The 17,053-nt window shown below is 42.5% G+C and overlaps 1 protein-coding gene and 1 long non-coding RNA gene across 8 annotated transcripts in view; one reads left to right on the top strand and one right to left on the bottom strand.

Moving 5' to 3' along the window:
- The window catches only part of LOC309616285, a 409,627-nt gene that overhangs the window by 66,564 nt on the left and 326,010 nt on the right, over window positions 1-17,053 (bottom strand). The gene's annotated exons all lie outside the window — the stretch shown is intronic.
- The window catches only part of HEATR3 (HEAT repeat containing 3), a 35,700-nt gene continuing 29,775 nt past the window's right edge, over window positions 11,129-17,053 (top strand). For 4 of the 7 annotated variants that reach the window (XM_082366661.1, XM_082366662.1, XM_082366659.1 and 1 more), the window contains exons 1-5: window positions 11,129-11,451; window positions 11,595-11,767; window positions 13,663-13,750; window positions 14,397-14,449; window positions 15,665-15,772. In XM_082366661.1, coding sequence (XP_082222787.1) covers window positions 11,317-11,451; window positions 11,595-11,767; window positions 13,663-13,750; window positions 14,397-14,449; window positions 15,665-15,772 — 557 coding nt within the window. In that variant the 5' untranslated portion in view covers window positions 11,129-11,316. Of the gene's footprint in view, window positions 11,452-11,594; window positions 11,768-13,662; window positions 13,751-14,396; window positions 14,450-15,659; window positions 15,773-17,053 lie in introns of those variants that run through there. The other 3 variants (XM_082366657.1, XM_082366658.1, XM_082366663.1) reach the window with 3 other exon arrangements.

Below are 17,053 nucleotides of genomic sequence, written 5' to 3'. Positions count from 1 at the left end.
ACCCAGTTTATTAGGCTGTGGATATTTTAAATATTTCTTTTTTTACAAAAATATTTATTTCGCTTAGCTGGGTCTTAGTTGTGGCATGTGGGATCTTCATTGTGGCATGCGGGATCTTTTAGTTGCAGCATGTGGGATCTAGTTCCCTGACCAGGGATTGAACCTGGGCCCCCCCCTGCATTGGGAGTGCGGAGTCCCAACCGCTGGACCACCAGGGAAGTCCCCTTTTAATATTTCTTATTCATCATTGTCTGATAATATTTGGTGTTTAATTAGGAAATGCAGGTTTTCTCAAAAATTAAGCTCTACAAACCTGGATCACTAGTTTCCTCCAAGAGTACAAAGCTGAAGAGGGATTTTGTGTGTCCTAAATCCTTTTTGGAATCATCAGCTACTTTGTGTATTTAACAAAATCCTTGAATCTTTTCCCCTAGAAAAATATGTCTGTGTATGTACATATACTGTGCATGTACTTGGAGAGGTTTTCAAGGATTTCCTGATGCCAGGCTACTTGGAATCCATTGGCTCCAAGAAGGAAACTTTTGTTATAGTTCCAAAGATTTTTCATACCTTTACTTCTAACAGAACAATTCATTTTCCAAAAAAGTCTTTGCTCTGGTTGAAATGGCCCAAGGATCCTTGCCAGGTTAGCCTCTCATCACCAGCACCCTCACTCTCTCATACGTTCTTCCACACTGTTAGGAAATGACTGTTGAGTCTAGTCCTCTAACTTTACAGGTGGGGAAGACAGTCTTAGATTTTCAAAGTGACTTTACTCTACGTCCCCATGGCTTATTGAAGACAACCAACATCAAGCCTCTTGACTCCGATTGAAAGGATGTTTATGTGTGTGTGTTGAACTTAAGTCATGAGCCATTATAATGGTATGGTTAAGAATGTAGACTCTTAAGCCAAAGTGGATTCTAATCTCAGATCTACTACTTGCTAGTTTTGTAACCTTAGTCAAATTAGTAACCTTAGTTTTTTCATTTATAAAATGGGTATAATGCCAATCTCTTCAGTAGAGGAAGATAATGTATAGGATATAGGTATATCGCCAGTCATCTTATATTGAGTATTAAATTGTTAATTCATGGAGAGCACTTAAACAGTGCTTGGCTACAGAGTCAATGCTCAGTAAATCTAGTTGTTAAACCAAATATTAAAAGTAAAAAAAAGAACAAAACAAAAAACCTCATTGTTAACAACTTTACCTAATATCAACATCTCAGTTGAGATAGCCAGGAGGAAGTTGTGCTTATCTTTTGAATCAAGCAAACTCCTGAATACTGGATTAAATACAAAGAGAAAGGCTATTTGGCCTCGAATGATGTAAGAAACCAAAAATGGTTCTAGGTATTTTGTCAAGCAGCTTCACTGAAAACATTAAGGCTGTGACTGCCTGATAGTGCTGCTTTTTGAGTGGCTCTTTTCTCCTTTAGAACTGGACTCTTGATGGGCATTTTGTAGAGACTTGAGTCTCTACATCCTTCTGGCTGACAGATGCTCTGCCTTCATCAGCAACTAAAGTGGCTCTATCATTTCCTCTCCTGTTGAAACCAAAGAAACTTGAGTCTCATTCTTTTTCCAGACTAAACTTTCTATATGCTTTACATTAGGTAAGTATAATTTGTCTTTTTCTACTAAAAATAGGTGTACCTTGTCTGTATCATAGAACACAAAACATTTTTTAAATTGACATTTTTAGTGAATGTGTGCTATGCAAGTCTGATTGTGTGAGAGACAAAAAAAAGTAAAAGGATATCCATTACCTGAAAGTTTTAGGTGTGCTCTTTCATCTCCTTTGTACACTGCCCTTTAAGTGGCAAGTGCTTTGTCGGGTATTTGTGTGAGGAAGAATTTTTGCACTCTGAGAACTTGTTGTCTGGGGGGAATACAGACCAGTGATTGAGCAGTTACCACGTGGTTTAAGTGCTATGAGGTAAAAGTGTGGGATGCTATAGGAGCCCAGAGGAAGTGGGCCAGCCCAGACACAGCTTGACAGAGGTTATTTCCTTCTGATCTGAAGGGTCAGTCGTGGGGGTTAGGGGTGGGGCAGAGGCAGTTCTTGAACTTGTCTGGTGGCGAGGAGTTGGAGAGGAATTGTGGCAAGAGCTGAGGCTGGAAGTAAGTAGGCATCTGGGGTTGGGAGTCTCGTGAGGGTAGTGGCAAGCCACCGAAGTGTTTTGGTAGGGAAGTGACTTAACTGGATTTGCATTTTATGATCATGACTGCTACTGTGTGGACTGAAGGGCCATGCCCTGGAGGGCAGTTGGGAACTGCTGCTATATAGTCCAGGTGAGAGATGAGGGCTCCTGAACCAGAGAAGTAAGAGCTTTTAGTAGTCAAATGAGTGGAACTTTGTGGGAGGCCAAGAGAGGGAGCAGTTGAGCATAACGTCTACCACTTTTTCCGTCCTGGGTTACCTGTTACAGAAATAAAGTTTCGATGATCACCAATGATTGGGAACTATTTTATCTTCTTAGAGAGTCCCTATGCTCCAAAGCATATTAAAAGCTCCAGGTGGTCCTGCAGTAGAGAAACCTGTTTCCCTGACATTCTGTGAAATGCCTGTTAACGTTCACTGTGGATATTTGGATATTTGTCATGATATTTGTCTACCAAGCTTTTTTTGAATGCCCTTGCTAGGTGTGGGGAATGCCAGCTGAATGAGTCCTGTCTCTCTGAAGACAACCCAGAAAACTTCCCTCCTTTGCATTTGGGACAAGGGTGAGGCCGTAAAGATAAGTTTCTGTTGCAGAGTACTTAGTAGTGCTCAGTGGTAGTGGTACCGGTTTCCTCATCAGGCCAGTTTGATGGCATGGGTCTGGGCATTTTTTTCTAAAAGTTTAGCCTTGAACTGGTCTCTCCGGACCTCCCCAAAATCCTGTGAGGTACCCAATACCCTTTCGATAGTCTGTCTTCTGTTTAATCAGCCAAAGTCAGCGTCTCTTTCTTGCCAATAAGACCCTGACTTACAGAATATTACACGGAAGAAGTGTTCCAAAGAGCATGCTTTGAGGAGAGTTGGCCCGTCCCTGTAAGGGACTAGGGAGCTGCTTCAAAGCAAGCGTGATGTCATCTGCCAGGTAAGGGGTCTCTGGGCCATGTGTAGTGGAAGAGTCCAGCCTGGCAGATTGACTTGGGTCGTAGTCCTGGTTCCTCCATTAACCACTTAGGCAGGTGACTTATTCTTAAGGTCCCTATATTCTGAGTCCTTGTCATCCATGTATCTTTAGTACCCTAGAGCACCTGGCATTTGGAAGATGCTCAGTTACTGTGGGTTGAATGAATGAATGAACCTTAACTTTGGTATTTAAGTTTTGTACATAATTACACTAAGTCATAAGTTTTCTTACATAATGTATTTAGTTTTATGGGGAGGTTCTTAAGATAGAAGGCTAAATGCTAAGATTTATAAGGTAAATAACAGTAGGGAAACTAAAATAACTAAGTCTATTATAACTTCATTAAGTAAATCAAAAGATAAATACTATATATCCTTGCTAGAAGTTGCTTTTTTTAAAAAAATTAATTTTTGTTTTTGGCTGCTTTGGGTCTTCGCTGCTGCGTGCGGGCTTTCTCTAGTTGCTGAGAGCGGGAGCTACTCTTCGTTGCGGTGCGCGGGCTACTCATTGCGGTGGCTTCTCTTGTTGCAGAGCACGGGCTGTAGGCACACGAGCTTCAGTAGTTGCAGCACGTGGGCTCAGTAGTTGTGGCTCGAGGGCTCTAGAGTGCAGGCTCAGTAGTTGTGGCGCATGGGCTTAGTTGCTCCACGGCATGTGGGATCTTTCCCGACCAGGGCCCGAACCCGTGTCCCCTGCATTGGCAGGTGGATTCTTAACCACTGCGCCACCAGGGAAGCCTCTAAAACAATAATTTCATACCATCAAATATTCAGCTCATACTTCCCCAATCGCCTCATAAGTGTCTCTTTTAGAGTTGGTTTGTCTGAATCAAGCATCAGATAAAGTAAATTGAAATAGCAACAGTTTGGGAAAAAAAAACAAACTAGGGTCCGGGCCTGGGTTTCTGAAATTATATCTGATTACATTTGTGAACTCATGCATATATAGAATACTTTTTCAATAAATAAAGTGACTCCAGTTAAGAGCTACCACAGTAAACAACATTATCACAGTGAACGCCATTGCTCTCTCTTCATGTATTAACAACTTCAAAGGAAATGGGGAACCCAGTACTCAAGTCACAATGAAAGTCCAGTATGACTGCTGTGCGGCATCCTTAGAGAATTCCCCGTCCAGATAAGGGCAGGAGGAAAGGAAGGAGATCACAGGAAGAAACTGGAATGGATGTATTTGAACATATGTCAAATACTGTTGACAAAGATGTTAGACATTTGGAAAAAATAATGGCAGATTGATGGAAAGCCAGGATAATGAAAAAAAGGCAATTTTTAACTCCAAGAAAAATGAAGGTTGTATAAGAAAGAGACTGGCTTTAGTGGACTTCTTAGAAGTATAGCAGTGAGCAGTATTTGCATTGTCCTAGTAATTTGGATAGTGATCACTGATTTAATCAAGAATTGTGGTACAGTTTTGTTGGATGAAGGAGAAATGGGGGAGAGGGTACAGGAGAGCTAAGTCCTTACCTACCAGGGCAAGAAGGTAAATAGTATATGACACTGACAAATAAGAGAAAGTAATAGCTTATCATTTGGGAGTATGGAGATAATAATAGGAGAAATAGGTAGAAGAGTTGAGAATGTCTACTTCCTAGAATGGGCTTGGGGTTGGGAAGAAGTAAAGCAAGGGACTGCCGTTCTTCCTTTTATGATTTTTCAAATTGTGTATATATATAAATACTTCTTTTCAGTGAGGTAGCAAAATGAATATGAGTTTGCTAGCTGGAGTAGTTCATTTTATGAGTGGAGAAACAGGTATAGAGAGCTCTGCTCTTATACTTAGACATTTTCTATGTTCCTCCCTTTATCTGGTGTTACCCATTAAAACTTTGGTTTCCTCATTTTGCTAGCTCTTCAGTAAATACCAACAAATTTATTAGGAGACAGTGTATTGCATTTATTACAACTCAAGTCTGACTGTGTAGGGTCAGTCCCATATTTGTCGTTTGCAGATCACGTGCTTTTAGGCAAGTAGCTTAAATTCTCTGTGCCTCAGTTCTCTCATCTCTAACATAGGGATGTTAACGTCACATGGGCTTGTTGACGGGTTAAATAGCTTAATACGTGCAGAGCTCTTAGAGCAGTGTCTGGCACGTAGTGATGGCTCAGTAAATACTGTCAATGGGACCCTCACTCTCCAAATAAGGAATGGAACCCATTATAATTACCAATGAATATGGGGGAACTGATCAAAACAGGGATAGGTTCTAAAGGGTTTTTAAAAAATCAACTTTTGAGGTTAATTTACATAAAACAACTCTAATTATTATAAAAAACAGTTTTTAACTGTACAGTTTGATGGACTTTGATAAATGTAGCACCCCTGTAACAATCACTACAAGCAAGACACAGAACATTTCAATCACCCCAAAGGGTTCCATCCCCAACCCCTGGCTCTGGGCAACTCTTGTTCGGCTCTTTAGATTTGTGGTTTCTAGAGTTTCATATAAATGAAATCATAGTATAATCGTACAGTACTTTTTGTCTGGTTTCTTTTGCTAAACATTTTTGAGACTTTTTGTCTATGTTAATATATGTATCTGTAATTCATTCCTTTTCGTTGCTTTTTTTCGTTTCTCCGTTTACCTGTTGATGGGTATTTGGATTGTTTCCAGTTTGGGGCTGTTATTAATAGACCTGTGACTATTCATGTACAGGTCAGTGTGGATATATTCATTTTTCTTGGGAATACCTGGAGTGGGATTGCTGGATCATGGGCTGAGTGTACGTGACTTTATAAGAAACCACTAAACTGTTTTCTGAAGAGGTTGCCCCATTTTACATTCCCACCAGCAATGTTTGAAGGTTCCAGGACCTATACACCCACTAAAAAGGCTAAAATGAGAAAGACTGACAATACTGGTTTAGGTGAGGAGATAGAACTGATTCTGTTGACTTTTGGGTAAATAGGATGCTCTTAAAATGTTCTCCCATCACTCTGTTTGGATCAAAACCATTTAAGGTTTGTTGCTTTTCAAAGGTTAAGTGAGTTAGATGGGATTTAGGGCAATCTGTATTGCCCTAAATACTCACCGCAACGAAGAGTAGCCCAGGCTCGCCACAACTAGAGAAAGCCTGCGTGCAGCAACGAAGACCCAACGCAGCCAAAAAAAAATAAATTAATTAATTTACAAAAAATTATGCCAATACTACCTGCTCATTCTAGAAAACCCCCAAAATAAAATAGTTGAAAAATAAGATATTTAAATGATCTCCCTTAACTCCCCCTATAGTTAAGCACAGGTGACACTTTGGTATATATACTTTCATAGGTATTCCCTCTGTGTGTGTTTTTCCAAAAGTGGGATTATACTATATATGCTGCTTTGTAACCTGCCTTTTTACTTCATAGTACCTGGTGAACACCTTTCTTGCCTTATGAATAAACACTGTCAAAGGATGATTTTCAACAAGTTTAAATTTTCATTCATCAAATAAACCTATAGTGAGCATGTGTCAGTTCCTTAATGAAGGAACCAGGAAGATGGTGAAATTGGTATAAAGGAGGAACAGAAATTTATTCAGTGAGGAAAAATATACTTAAACAAGACTGCTAGGAAACCATAAAATTCCTAGAAAGAAGAAAAGATAGGCAGCACTCTTTCTTTTTTTTTTGGTTTTTATCTTTTATTTATTTTTAAATAGTTGCTTTACAATGTTGTGTTCATAGGCAGAACTCTTTGACATAAATTGTAGCAATATTTTTTTGGATCGGTCTCCTAAACCAAAGGAAATAAAAGCAAAAATAAACAAATGGGACCTAATTGAACCTAAAAGCTTTTGCACAGTAAACTAAACCATCGACAAAATGAAAAGACAACCCACTAATGGGAGAAAATATTTGCAAATGATATGACTGATAAGGGGTTACTATCCAAAATATATAAACAATTCAACATCAAAAAAACAAACAACCCAATTAAAAAATGAGCAGAAGAACTGAATAGACATTTTTCCAAAGAAGACATACAGATGGCCAACAGGCACCTGAAAATATGCTCAACATCATTAATCATCAGAGAAATGCAAACTAAGACCACAGTGAAATATCACCTCACACCTGTCAGAATGGGCTATCATCAAAAAGAACACAAATAACAAATGTTGGCGAGGATGTGGAGAAAAGGGAACCCTTGCACACTGTTGGTGGGAATGTAAATTGGTGCAGCCACTGTGAAAAACAGTATGGAGGTTTCTCAAAAAACTAAAAATAGAACTACCATATGACCCAGCAATTCCACTCCTGTGTGTGTATATATATAGAGAGAGAGAGAGGGAGTGCGCGCACGCAAGCATGCTAATTGAAAAAGATACACGCACCCCAATGTTCATAGCAGCATTATTTACAATTGCCAAGATATAGAAGCAACCTAAGTGTCCATCAACAGATGTATGGATAAAGAAGATGTGGTATATATATACAATGGAATACTACTCAGTTAGAAAAAAGAATGAAATTTTGCCATTTGCAACATGGATGGACTTGGAGGGTATTATGCTAAGTGAAATAAGTCAGACAGAGAAAGACAAATACTGTATGGTATCACTTATATGTGGAATCTAAAAAATAAAATAGTGAATATAACAAAGAAGAAATAGACTCACAGATACAGAGAACAAACTAGTAGTTATCAGTGGGGAGAGGGAAGCGGGGGAGGAGATTAAGAAGTACAAACTACTAGGGACTTCCCTGGTGGTCCAGCAGTTAAGACTCCTTTGCTTCCACTGCAAGGGGCATGGATTAGATCCCTGGTTGCGGAACTAAGATCCCGCAAGCCACATGCCACGCGGCGCGGCCAAAAAAAAAACACCAAACAGTACAAACTACTATGTATAAAATAAATAAGCTACAAGGATATATTATACAACACAGGGAATATATTTTATATAAATTGTAATAATTTATAACTAATGGAGTATAACCTTTAAAAATTGTGAATCACTATGTTGTACACCTGAAACTTACATAATGTACATCAACGATACCTCAATTAAAAAAAAAGATTACTAGGTTAGGTATTAAATTGGTTCATGTCCTACAAGGCAATGAAATTGTATTCTTTGAGGTTATATTTTCTACTAGACAGAAATAATTTGCATCTCAATAGGACAAAATCATTTGCAATTTATCAATCTATAAATTATATCTAACTTCATAGAGTCTAGGCCAATAAGCAAATAGTCACTCAACAAAAGTACATTTCTCTGATTCTCAACCTAGGGCAATATTGCTGCCCAGGAGACATTTGTCCTCTGAGGGGCAAAGCCATCCCCCTGTTTAGAACCCCTGGTGTAGATTTGCACTGTACAAAACGGTACAAGGAGAGCTGAGGATAGAGTATCTGCTGGGACAGAAGGACAACAGGCCAGGCCCCACTGGACAGCCATCTTTTTGGTTTACATCTCCTATCCCACAACGAGTCTGTAACACTCAGAGGAACTGGAAGTAGATCTGAGACTGTGTATCAGGAAAGTGGAAATGATTAACACCAGGGTGTACTGGGGAAGCTTGCTGAGCTCTACAGCCCCCAGGCCTGGGTAAAGGAAAGTCCGAGGGAGTTTCTGGGGTGACTGAGGAGGCTCAGGCAAGAGCTGAGGTGTTGGAAGCATGTGGCAGGGTGCTGTGGCCGCACAGGTAGGTCATGTAAAAGTCTGAGCCTGATTCTGCCTGGTTCAGTTATGCACCTACATGGGACTGTCAAAGGTTTTCAACGAATATTGATCGGAGTGTGTTCTGAGGAAGATTACCCAACAGACGTGTGAAGGGGGAGAAACAGGAGTCTGAGAGAACAGCTAGTTCCTATTTAAAACAAAATTTATCTGCAAATAATTGATTACAAACATTTTTATTGTCTCAAAAGGAAAGAGGCTTCTAAGCAATCTAATTCAAAAATTCCCTCTTGACAATGATAATTTGTAGGAAAAGGGGATGGTTGGGTGGCATTGACGTTGATCATGTCAATCATTGCTTGGCTGGATTTTTTAAAATGCCTGGTTAACTTGGATTATTAAGCTGGTTAAAGGTCATTGGGCTTCTCCTAAGACTGATGATCTTAGGTGGGTCCTGGAAGGGCTCTTAAGCTTAAATAGTTTATCATTCATTTTTAGCAGAAATGTAATTTCTCACAGGAAATAGTAATGAAATAGATCCCATAGTTCTCCCCCGACTAAGGTTTTGAACTATTTTTTCTTGCTCATCCCCACAGTGAGCAAGAATCTGTTTTGTCTCCCCCTATTCTGTCTAGATTGCATGCCCTACTCTTTCTTGATTATGTGGTCTCTATTCATTTAAGAAATGGCATGCTTATTTTGTGCCAGGTCTTGGCCAGTGTTGGGAAGACAATATGTGAAAACAGGCAGTCTTATCCTCACAAGGTTTAGTGTGCAGTTGGGCAGAGTATGGGTATAAGAATTGTGTAGAACTATACACAAATTTAAGTTATAACTGTAATTTTGAACTGTGCTTTGAAGCAAAGGAACAGGATATGTGCCATCTCAAGGGAAACCCATCTCAGACTTCAAAATCAGAGGAGGCACCTTTGAAGAAGTGACTCTTGCATTCGCAGTGAGAGGGGTGGGGTCTGGGGCTTGTCCAAAGTCCTAAGGCAGAAGAGGCCCTTTGGAGGGCGGCTTAAGGGCAGAATGCAGGAGGTGATGTGAGATGAAGCTGCAGGCCGGGATGAGACACTGCAGCCGGCTAAGATTTTGATCCCCATCCTAAGAGAAATGGAAGCCATTGAAAGGGTTCAAGCAAAGGAGTGCGTATTAGAAAGTTGGAGGGATATTCATTCTGAAAAAAATCACTCCAGCTTCTCAACGGATGATGAGGGTGGAAAAAGAGAGACCAGAAGGCCATGTGGTCAAGACAAGACAGTAGCTTGGACTAGGGAGGTTAGGAGATCAGTAGCCAGAAAAGAGAGATCTAGGAAGTAAAACCCACCAACATATATCTGGGGGCTCCAAGTTTTCCTTGTACCTAAAGTTGGTCTTTGATAGGCCTCAGCTTCTGTACAACTTCAGCTACACCTCTGTGATTATTTTCCAAAATATGCTATAGTAATTAGTCATTTCCTTTACTAGACAGTCAACTCTTTGAGGGTAGGGTTGCCATGGGATGGAACTTTTCTCCCATACATTGTTGACCTGAAAGCTATATATCTATTGGGTGCTCCATAAATACATGTAATTATAAAGACTACATAAGATTCTCCTGTACTTTTCCTTCTTTCTGAGTACTTACCACAACTGTAATTAAATAGTTACTCACATAATTATATATTTAACACATCTCTCAGTAAACTGTAAACTCCATAAGGACAAAGACAAATGACAGGGTCCATATCTGTCTTGGTTATTGTTTTATCCCAATGCCCAGCACTGTACCTGGTACTCAATAAATATTTGTGAAAGAATCCTTTTGTTATTTGTTAAATGAAAGTTTCAACCATACATTTATATAGTGCTTATTATGTGCCAGTCTCTGTTCTTAGCATATTAAACACATTAACACATTTATCCTTATAACAACTCCATTACGTATATATTATTGGTATCCCCATTTCACGATGAGGAAACTGAGGCAGGAAGGTTTAGTAACTTCTTAGGGAGTCCATCAAATAGGGACTTTGTCTATGACAGGAGCTGTGCTAGGCACAAAATAAAATCGTGGTTAATGTTTTTTGAGCACCTACTACATACATCAGGCTTGGAGTTAGGCACTTTACACAATATTTTTTTAAGCCTCACAATAACCTGACCTGGCAAGTTAGGTATCCTTAATCGCATTTGATTATTATGGAAATAAAGGTTTGGCAAGTTCAGTAACTTGATAAACGTCACTAGCTGGCGGGAGGCGGAGTCGGTTCTAACCTTCAAATCCAGCCTTCCCCTTCCTGAGAAAACCCATAAGACACGCCCCTCCGCAAGGTCTGGGCCCGCCCAACTTCCCCTCTACGCCTGCGCTCTCCCCGCGCTGGCCACCAGCCCCCCCTCCGCCGCCGACACGACACGCGCATGCGCATTGCTTCCCCATGTGGGCTCGGGCCGTCATCAGGCCCAGTTGAACAGTAGTGGGTAGACCCCTAGACTGCAAGACCTTGCTGCCAGCTGAGCAGACGCCACCGTCTTGCTGTTGCCCTCCTCTCTCGGTCTTCCCGCCAGCGCAGTTCACCATGGGCAAGAGCCGGACGAAACGCTTCAAGAGACCTCAGTTCTCCCCTACGGGCGACTGTCAGGCCGAGGCGGCGGCGGCGAACGGGACTGAGCCAGAGGAGGACGACGGGCCAGCGGCGGAGCTGCTAGAAAAAGTGAGGCGAGGGCTCGCCGGGCCGCGCGGGGAGGGGCGGGGGGAAGGCCTCGCGCGGAGCCCCCCAGCAACGCCACGCGCCCCTGCCGCCGCGCCCGCGCGCGTGCGCTCTGCTCTCTCTTTGACACTTGTTCTTTCCCGCAGCTCCAGCACCCGAGCGCCGAGGTCCGCGAGTGCGCCTGCGCGGGGCTGGCCCGGCTGGTGCAGCAGAGGCCGGCGCTGCCGGGCCTGGCTCGCCGGGACGCCGTGCGACGCCTCGGGCCGCTGTTGCTCGACCCCAGTCTGGCGGTGAGGGAGACGGCGGCTGGCGCACTGAGGTGAGCAGGGAATGGGGTCCGGGGTGGTGCCTCGGATCCGGGCCCACGGCGTCCAGCTGGCGCCTCCTGTGTGCCACGCACCGTAGCTAATCGGTTTCATCCTCAGTGCACTTGTCTGCGGCAGCTCGGGAGGGCCAGGAACTGCAGAGGCTCTCCTGTTTGCAGAGGGGGGATTTGAGCTCAGGCTTCAGACTCCGGAGGACCCCATGAGCCCCGGACTACACGCATTGCTGCTTCACCTGCAGTAGCCACCTGTCAAACGTCCTCTCGTCAAGGCCTAGCGCACGTTGTACCCTTTCCAGGGAGCCTCCATGGAGTCCTGAGGTTCAGTGAACTCTTCCAGTATATATGCCAGGTGTTCTAGGTGCGGTAGATTTTGAGCAGGCAGGACATTGAGCAAGACAGCCAAGATCCCTGCCTTCACAGAACCCGTGTTGTTGCGGAGACAGACAGGAAACCAGTAAACAGGGGAAACATAACATTAGATCGTAAGTGGTGCTATGGAGAAACCAAGAGGATGATGAGTTGGGGATGGGAAGTTACTTTAAATTGGGTGATCTTTAGATGACATTTGTGAACTCTAGCCTCCTGGCTCTGCAGGCTAGAGCCAGGCGTGGACAAACAAGGGAAAGAGCATTCCTGACAGAGGGAACAGCAACAGCAGAGGGCTTGGCATGGTTAAAGAATGGGAAGGGTATGTGGCCGAATAGAGTGGAGGGCGGGCATTGTAAGAGTTGAGGCTGGAGAGATGGATAAGGATCCAGTGGTGTAGAGCTAAAGGACCTATTCTAAGCAGGAGTGACTGGTCTAATTTACCTTTTCAAAAGGCCACTCTGGTAGCTGTGCAGAGAATGGACTGTAGGGGGGGCAAGAGTAAAGTTAATATTCGTAGTTTTCATAGCTCTGTCTTTATTCTGTTTCTTTCATTGATTTAGCAAGTATATATTGAATGCCTGCTGTGCAACAGGCAGTGGGCTAGGTCGTGGGCATGTGGCAGTGGACAAGACACATAATTTCTGTCCTTAATGGATCTTACAGTATTGAGGGAGGCAGGCATTATGCAACTAATCACACAAGTGTGTAATTCCAGCCAATGATATTTACAGAAGATGCTATGAGAAGGTATACCTAGGGGTTCAGGGAAGAAAACCCTAAGGGCGTGATGTTTGAGGTGAGATCTGGGGGATGAGTGGGGATTAACCACTTGATGGAGGAAACAGTGTGTGGAAAGCCCTACCATTCCCCCGAAGCATACACACACTGAGAGCTCCTGGAAGACGGTGAGGCGGCTTCCGGTTTCTCTTCATACCCTGAGTGCCTAGGACAGTGCTGTGCACTCCGAGGGCAAACAGTGTCTTTCCAATCAAAATTAAATTTAGTCAGGATTGCTTCAAGGGAATGTCTTTCTCAATAGCCTCAGCCTTCCTACCCTGGAAGTCTTGATTCCAAGAAAAGTTCCCTTCATATAAGATCAGGCAGACGACTTCCCTGGCGGTCCAGTGGTTAGGACTCCGTGCTCTCTCTGCGGAGGGTGTGGGTTCAATCCCTGGTCGGGGAACTAAAATCTCACAAGCCAGGCTGTGTGGCCAAAAAAAAAAAAAGATCAGGCCATGACTGATTCACATTAAATAGGAGAAGTCTTCCCTCTCCCTGTGTATCGTCTCAGTCCTGAAAACTAAGCTGTTACAAGACAGAGACATCTGTTTACTTCACGTAAAGCAAGGATTAGCATAGGTGGAGATCTGTGGATTGGCTGTGCAGCATCTTACAGGAATCATAAGCGATTTCTTCCGGGAAACCTTAAGTATGGGTAGAAATAGAAATAAACTTGAGCGCTTAATATGTTTTGTGACATGTGGTCTGAAAGTAAAACCTGTTTTAAACTTCTTGTGTAGAAATCTCAGTGCTTGTGGCGGTTTCGAAGTTTGTGATGACATGGTGACCAAGGATATCATGACTCCGCTGGTCGCACTGCTGAAAGAGGTATGCCGCTTTCCCAGGTCGCTGTTAGTATACACACTCAGACGGTTTGGGGTTTTGTTTTGCCTTTTTTTTTTTTAAATAAGTTTATTTATTTATTTTTGGCTGCGTTGGGTCTTTGTTGCTGCGCACGGGCTTTCTCTAGTTGCGGTGAGCCGGGGCTACTCTTCGTAGCAGTGCCTGGGCTTCTCATTGCTGTGGCTTCTCTTGTTGCGGACCATGGGCTCTAGGTGCGAGGGCTCAGTAGTTGTGGCTCGTGGGCTCTAGAGTGCAGGCTCAGTAGTTGTGGTGCACGGGCTTAGTTGCTCCACGGCATGTGGGATCTTCCCGGACCAGGGATCGAACCCCTGTCCCCTGCATTGGCAAGCGGATTCTTAACCACTGTGCCACCAAGGAAGTCCCTGTTTTGCCTTTTAAGTACTTTGGTGTTAGTTATTTTGTCTTCCCTCAAAACATCCTATAGGAATTGTATTTCTTTCCTGGAAACACTGATCTCATCATGGATACGAGTCTCTAGTTTGTCCCCACTACCTTTATTTATCTGCTTGTTAGAAAAGACCTTCCTAAAACTATAGACTGACTCCTTTAGACTTTAAATTTCATACGATGAAAATAATTTGTATTTATTGGTTGCTTATTTATGTGCTAGGTGCTGTCTTGTGTATTATTTCACTTAATCCTCGGAGCAGTCCTGTTTGGCAGGTATTGTTATTCCTGTTTTACATATGAGGAAGCTGAAGCACAGATATTAGGAATTTGCTGAGAAGACTAGATTATGTTCTCAGATTTAATATCATGCCACCTTTATTGCATGATGTAGTTCAGGGATTAAGGAGCTCTTCCTCCGCCCTGCCTCTGGTCCGCTATTCTGTATTGATGGGTAATTTTCACCTGAGGCCGTATAAAGAATATCCAGTTTTGATGAGAGGTGTCAGTCTTGTTCCCTTTAGAACAGTGATTCTACTAGGGATAATGTGCCCTGCAGGGGACATTTAGCAATGTCTGGAGTCATTTTTGATTGTCACGGCTTTGGAGTAGGGGTTGCTACTGGCATCTAGTGGGAGAGGCCAAGGATGCTGCTGAACATCCTACATTGCGCATGACAGCCACATGCACCACAGCAAAGAATCATCCCATCCAAATGTCAGCAGTGCTGAGATTAAGAAGCCTGCTTTAGAGGGTGCCGTGGATTGTAGGAGAGGGGCAGAACTGCAGAGTGGTTCAGAGCACCCACTTCGGAGCCAGGATGCCTGGATCTGAATCCCACTTCACTAGATACTAAGCTACACCTTCAGCAAGCTCTCTGTACCTCTGTTTCCTATTTGTAGCAGGAGATTCGGGATAAGAGTTCACCTACTTCATAGGTTTGTGGTGAGGATTAAATGACTTAACAGACATGAAGTACTTAGAATAGTGCCTTGCACATAGAAGGTACGGTATAGATGTTAGCTCTTATTATGTGTTACTTTTCTTTGCCTTATATACTATCTTTACCACGTTAGATAAAATATTTTGTATTGATTTTACATTCTCACTTAACATGTGAAATGCTTTTTATCCAGTTTGTACAGTGACTTGTGAACCTTTCTTGTCTGTATTTCTTGCCAGAAGGGTGCAGGGTTACAGGAACTGTACTGTTTATGAGAATTTGATGGGCTTGTCAACCACTATCATTTTTTTTTTAATTTTTATTGGAGTATAGTTGATTTACAATGCTGTGTTAATTTCAGGTGTACAGCAAAGTGAATCAGTTGTACATATACATATAGCCACTCTTTTTTTTTTTCTTTAGATTCTTTTCCCATATAGGCAACCACTATCATTTTTGATGTTTACTTTTTGTGATTCTTCACTGTCTTTCTGTTTAATTATTCTTTTGAACAAAGTTGCTAATCATGGTGTTTGGTTTCAGTGTAGTACTGGACTGGATTCAAATGAGATGTCTCCACAGGAAAAAAAAGACCAGAACAGAAATTCTATTGAAAACATAGCCAATGAGGCGGTAAACGTGCTGTGGAATATATGGTAAGATGCTTTCCAAACACAGCCTCCTGCTTCAGTGCTACTCAGGCTGATGCTCCCTCTGTTAAACTGCAGAGGAATCTCTCTTCTCTTTGGTAGGTGTGTAAATCTGTGATGTTAGTGCTCGGTCGGAGGTCTCATCAAGTGACCTAAGATCAACTGTCCTTCCCAAGCCGTTTTCCTCATAGCATCACTACGTCCTTTTTTGCTTTACAGCTCTTCTCTCCAGTCATTGCTGCTGACAAAAATAAGAGGAATCATGGACGTTAGTACCCACTGCACCTCCTTCCTCCCCCACTACCCGTGTACCTTAAGTAGCAGTTGTCTTAAAGCCAGCCAGCCTCCAGTGCAGTAGATGCTTTGACGTGGCATCTGGAATGAGACAGGGACCACAGACCTCAGTGGGTGCTTTACTCCTCTGCCGTGGCAGGTGCCATTTGACAGGGAAGTAGATGCCTGAGAAGAGCTGCTTTGGTCCCAGTAGGAAGAAGGCCATGCTCCATTCCATCATTGTAACAGTGGCCCGGGGCGGGGGAGGGTGGGAGTAGGGGTGGGGGTGGGTGGACTTGCTTTTAGGAATGGAGGTGGCTGGAAACACAACCTGCATTTTTTTCTACGCCATTTTATTGTCTTACATTTCTAGCCAGATTCTAGCAAGAATCTGTCATTTCCTTATTTTCAGTCAGCAGCGATGATTATTTCTGACCTAAAGCACAGGTACTTCATAGAATACAAGGTTAAGTTGGATCCTGGAAAGCTGCCTACACAGCAATCCAAACTTGCCTATGATTTCTTTCTTTTTTTTTTTTTTTTAGTTTTTATTTTTATTTTTTAATGTTTATTGGGGTATAGTTGATTTACAATGTTGTGTTAGTTTCAGGTGTACAGCAAAGTGAATCTGTTATGCATATACGTATATCCACTCTTTTTTAGATTCTTTTCCCATATAGGCTATTACAGAGTTATTGAATAGAGTTCCTTGTGCTCTACACTAGGTCCTTATTAGTTATCTATTTTATATATAGTAGTGTGTATATGTCAGTCCCAATCCTCCAATTTATCCGTCCCCCCCCATGATTTCATTTTAAACTAGTGGATGCATTCCACCAGGAAAATTGGAGAGATCAGATCTGAGGAAATGGCATTCAAGCAAGCTAGTGGGTGCTGTTTTTCAGATAACTTTAATATATAAATTGTTGAACTCAGAAATTTAAAAAAAGTTTTCTTTGAAAAGTGCCTGAAAAAGTGGTCTCCACAGTGATCTCTCTTTCCTGAGTGCCTATT

The sequence above is a fragment of the Balaenoptera borealis genome (genome assembly GCF_965194805.1).
Source record: "Balaenoptera borealis genome assembly, chromosome: 19".
Lineage (NCBI taxonomy): Eukaryota > Metazoa > Chordata > Mammalia > Artiodactyla > Balaenopteridae > Balaenoptera > Balaenoptera borealis.
Note: the sequence above shows the minus strand (reverse complement) of the source record. Positions and strands in the feature narration are given on the sequence as shown.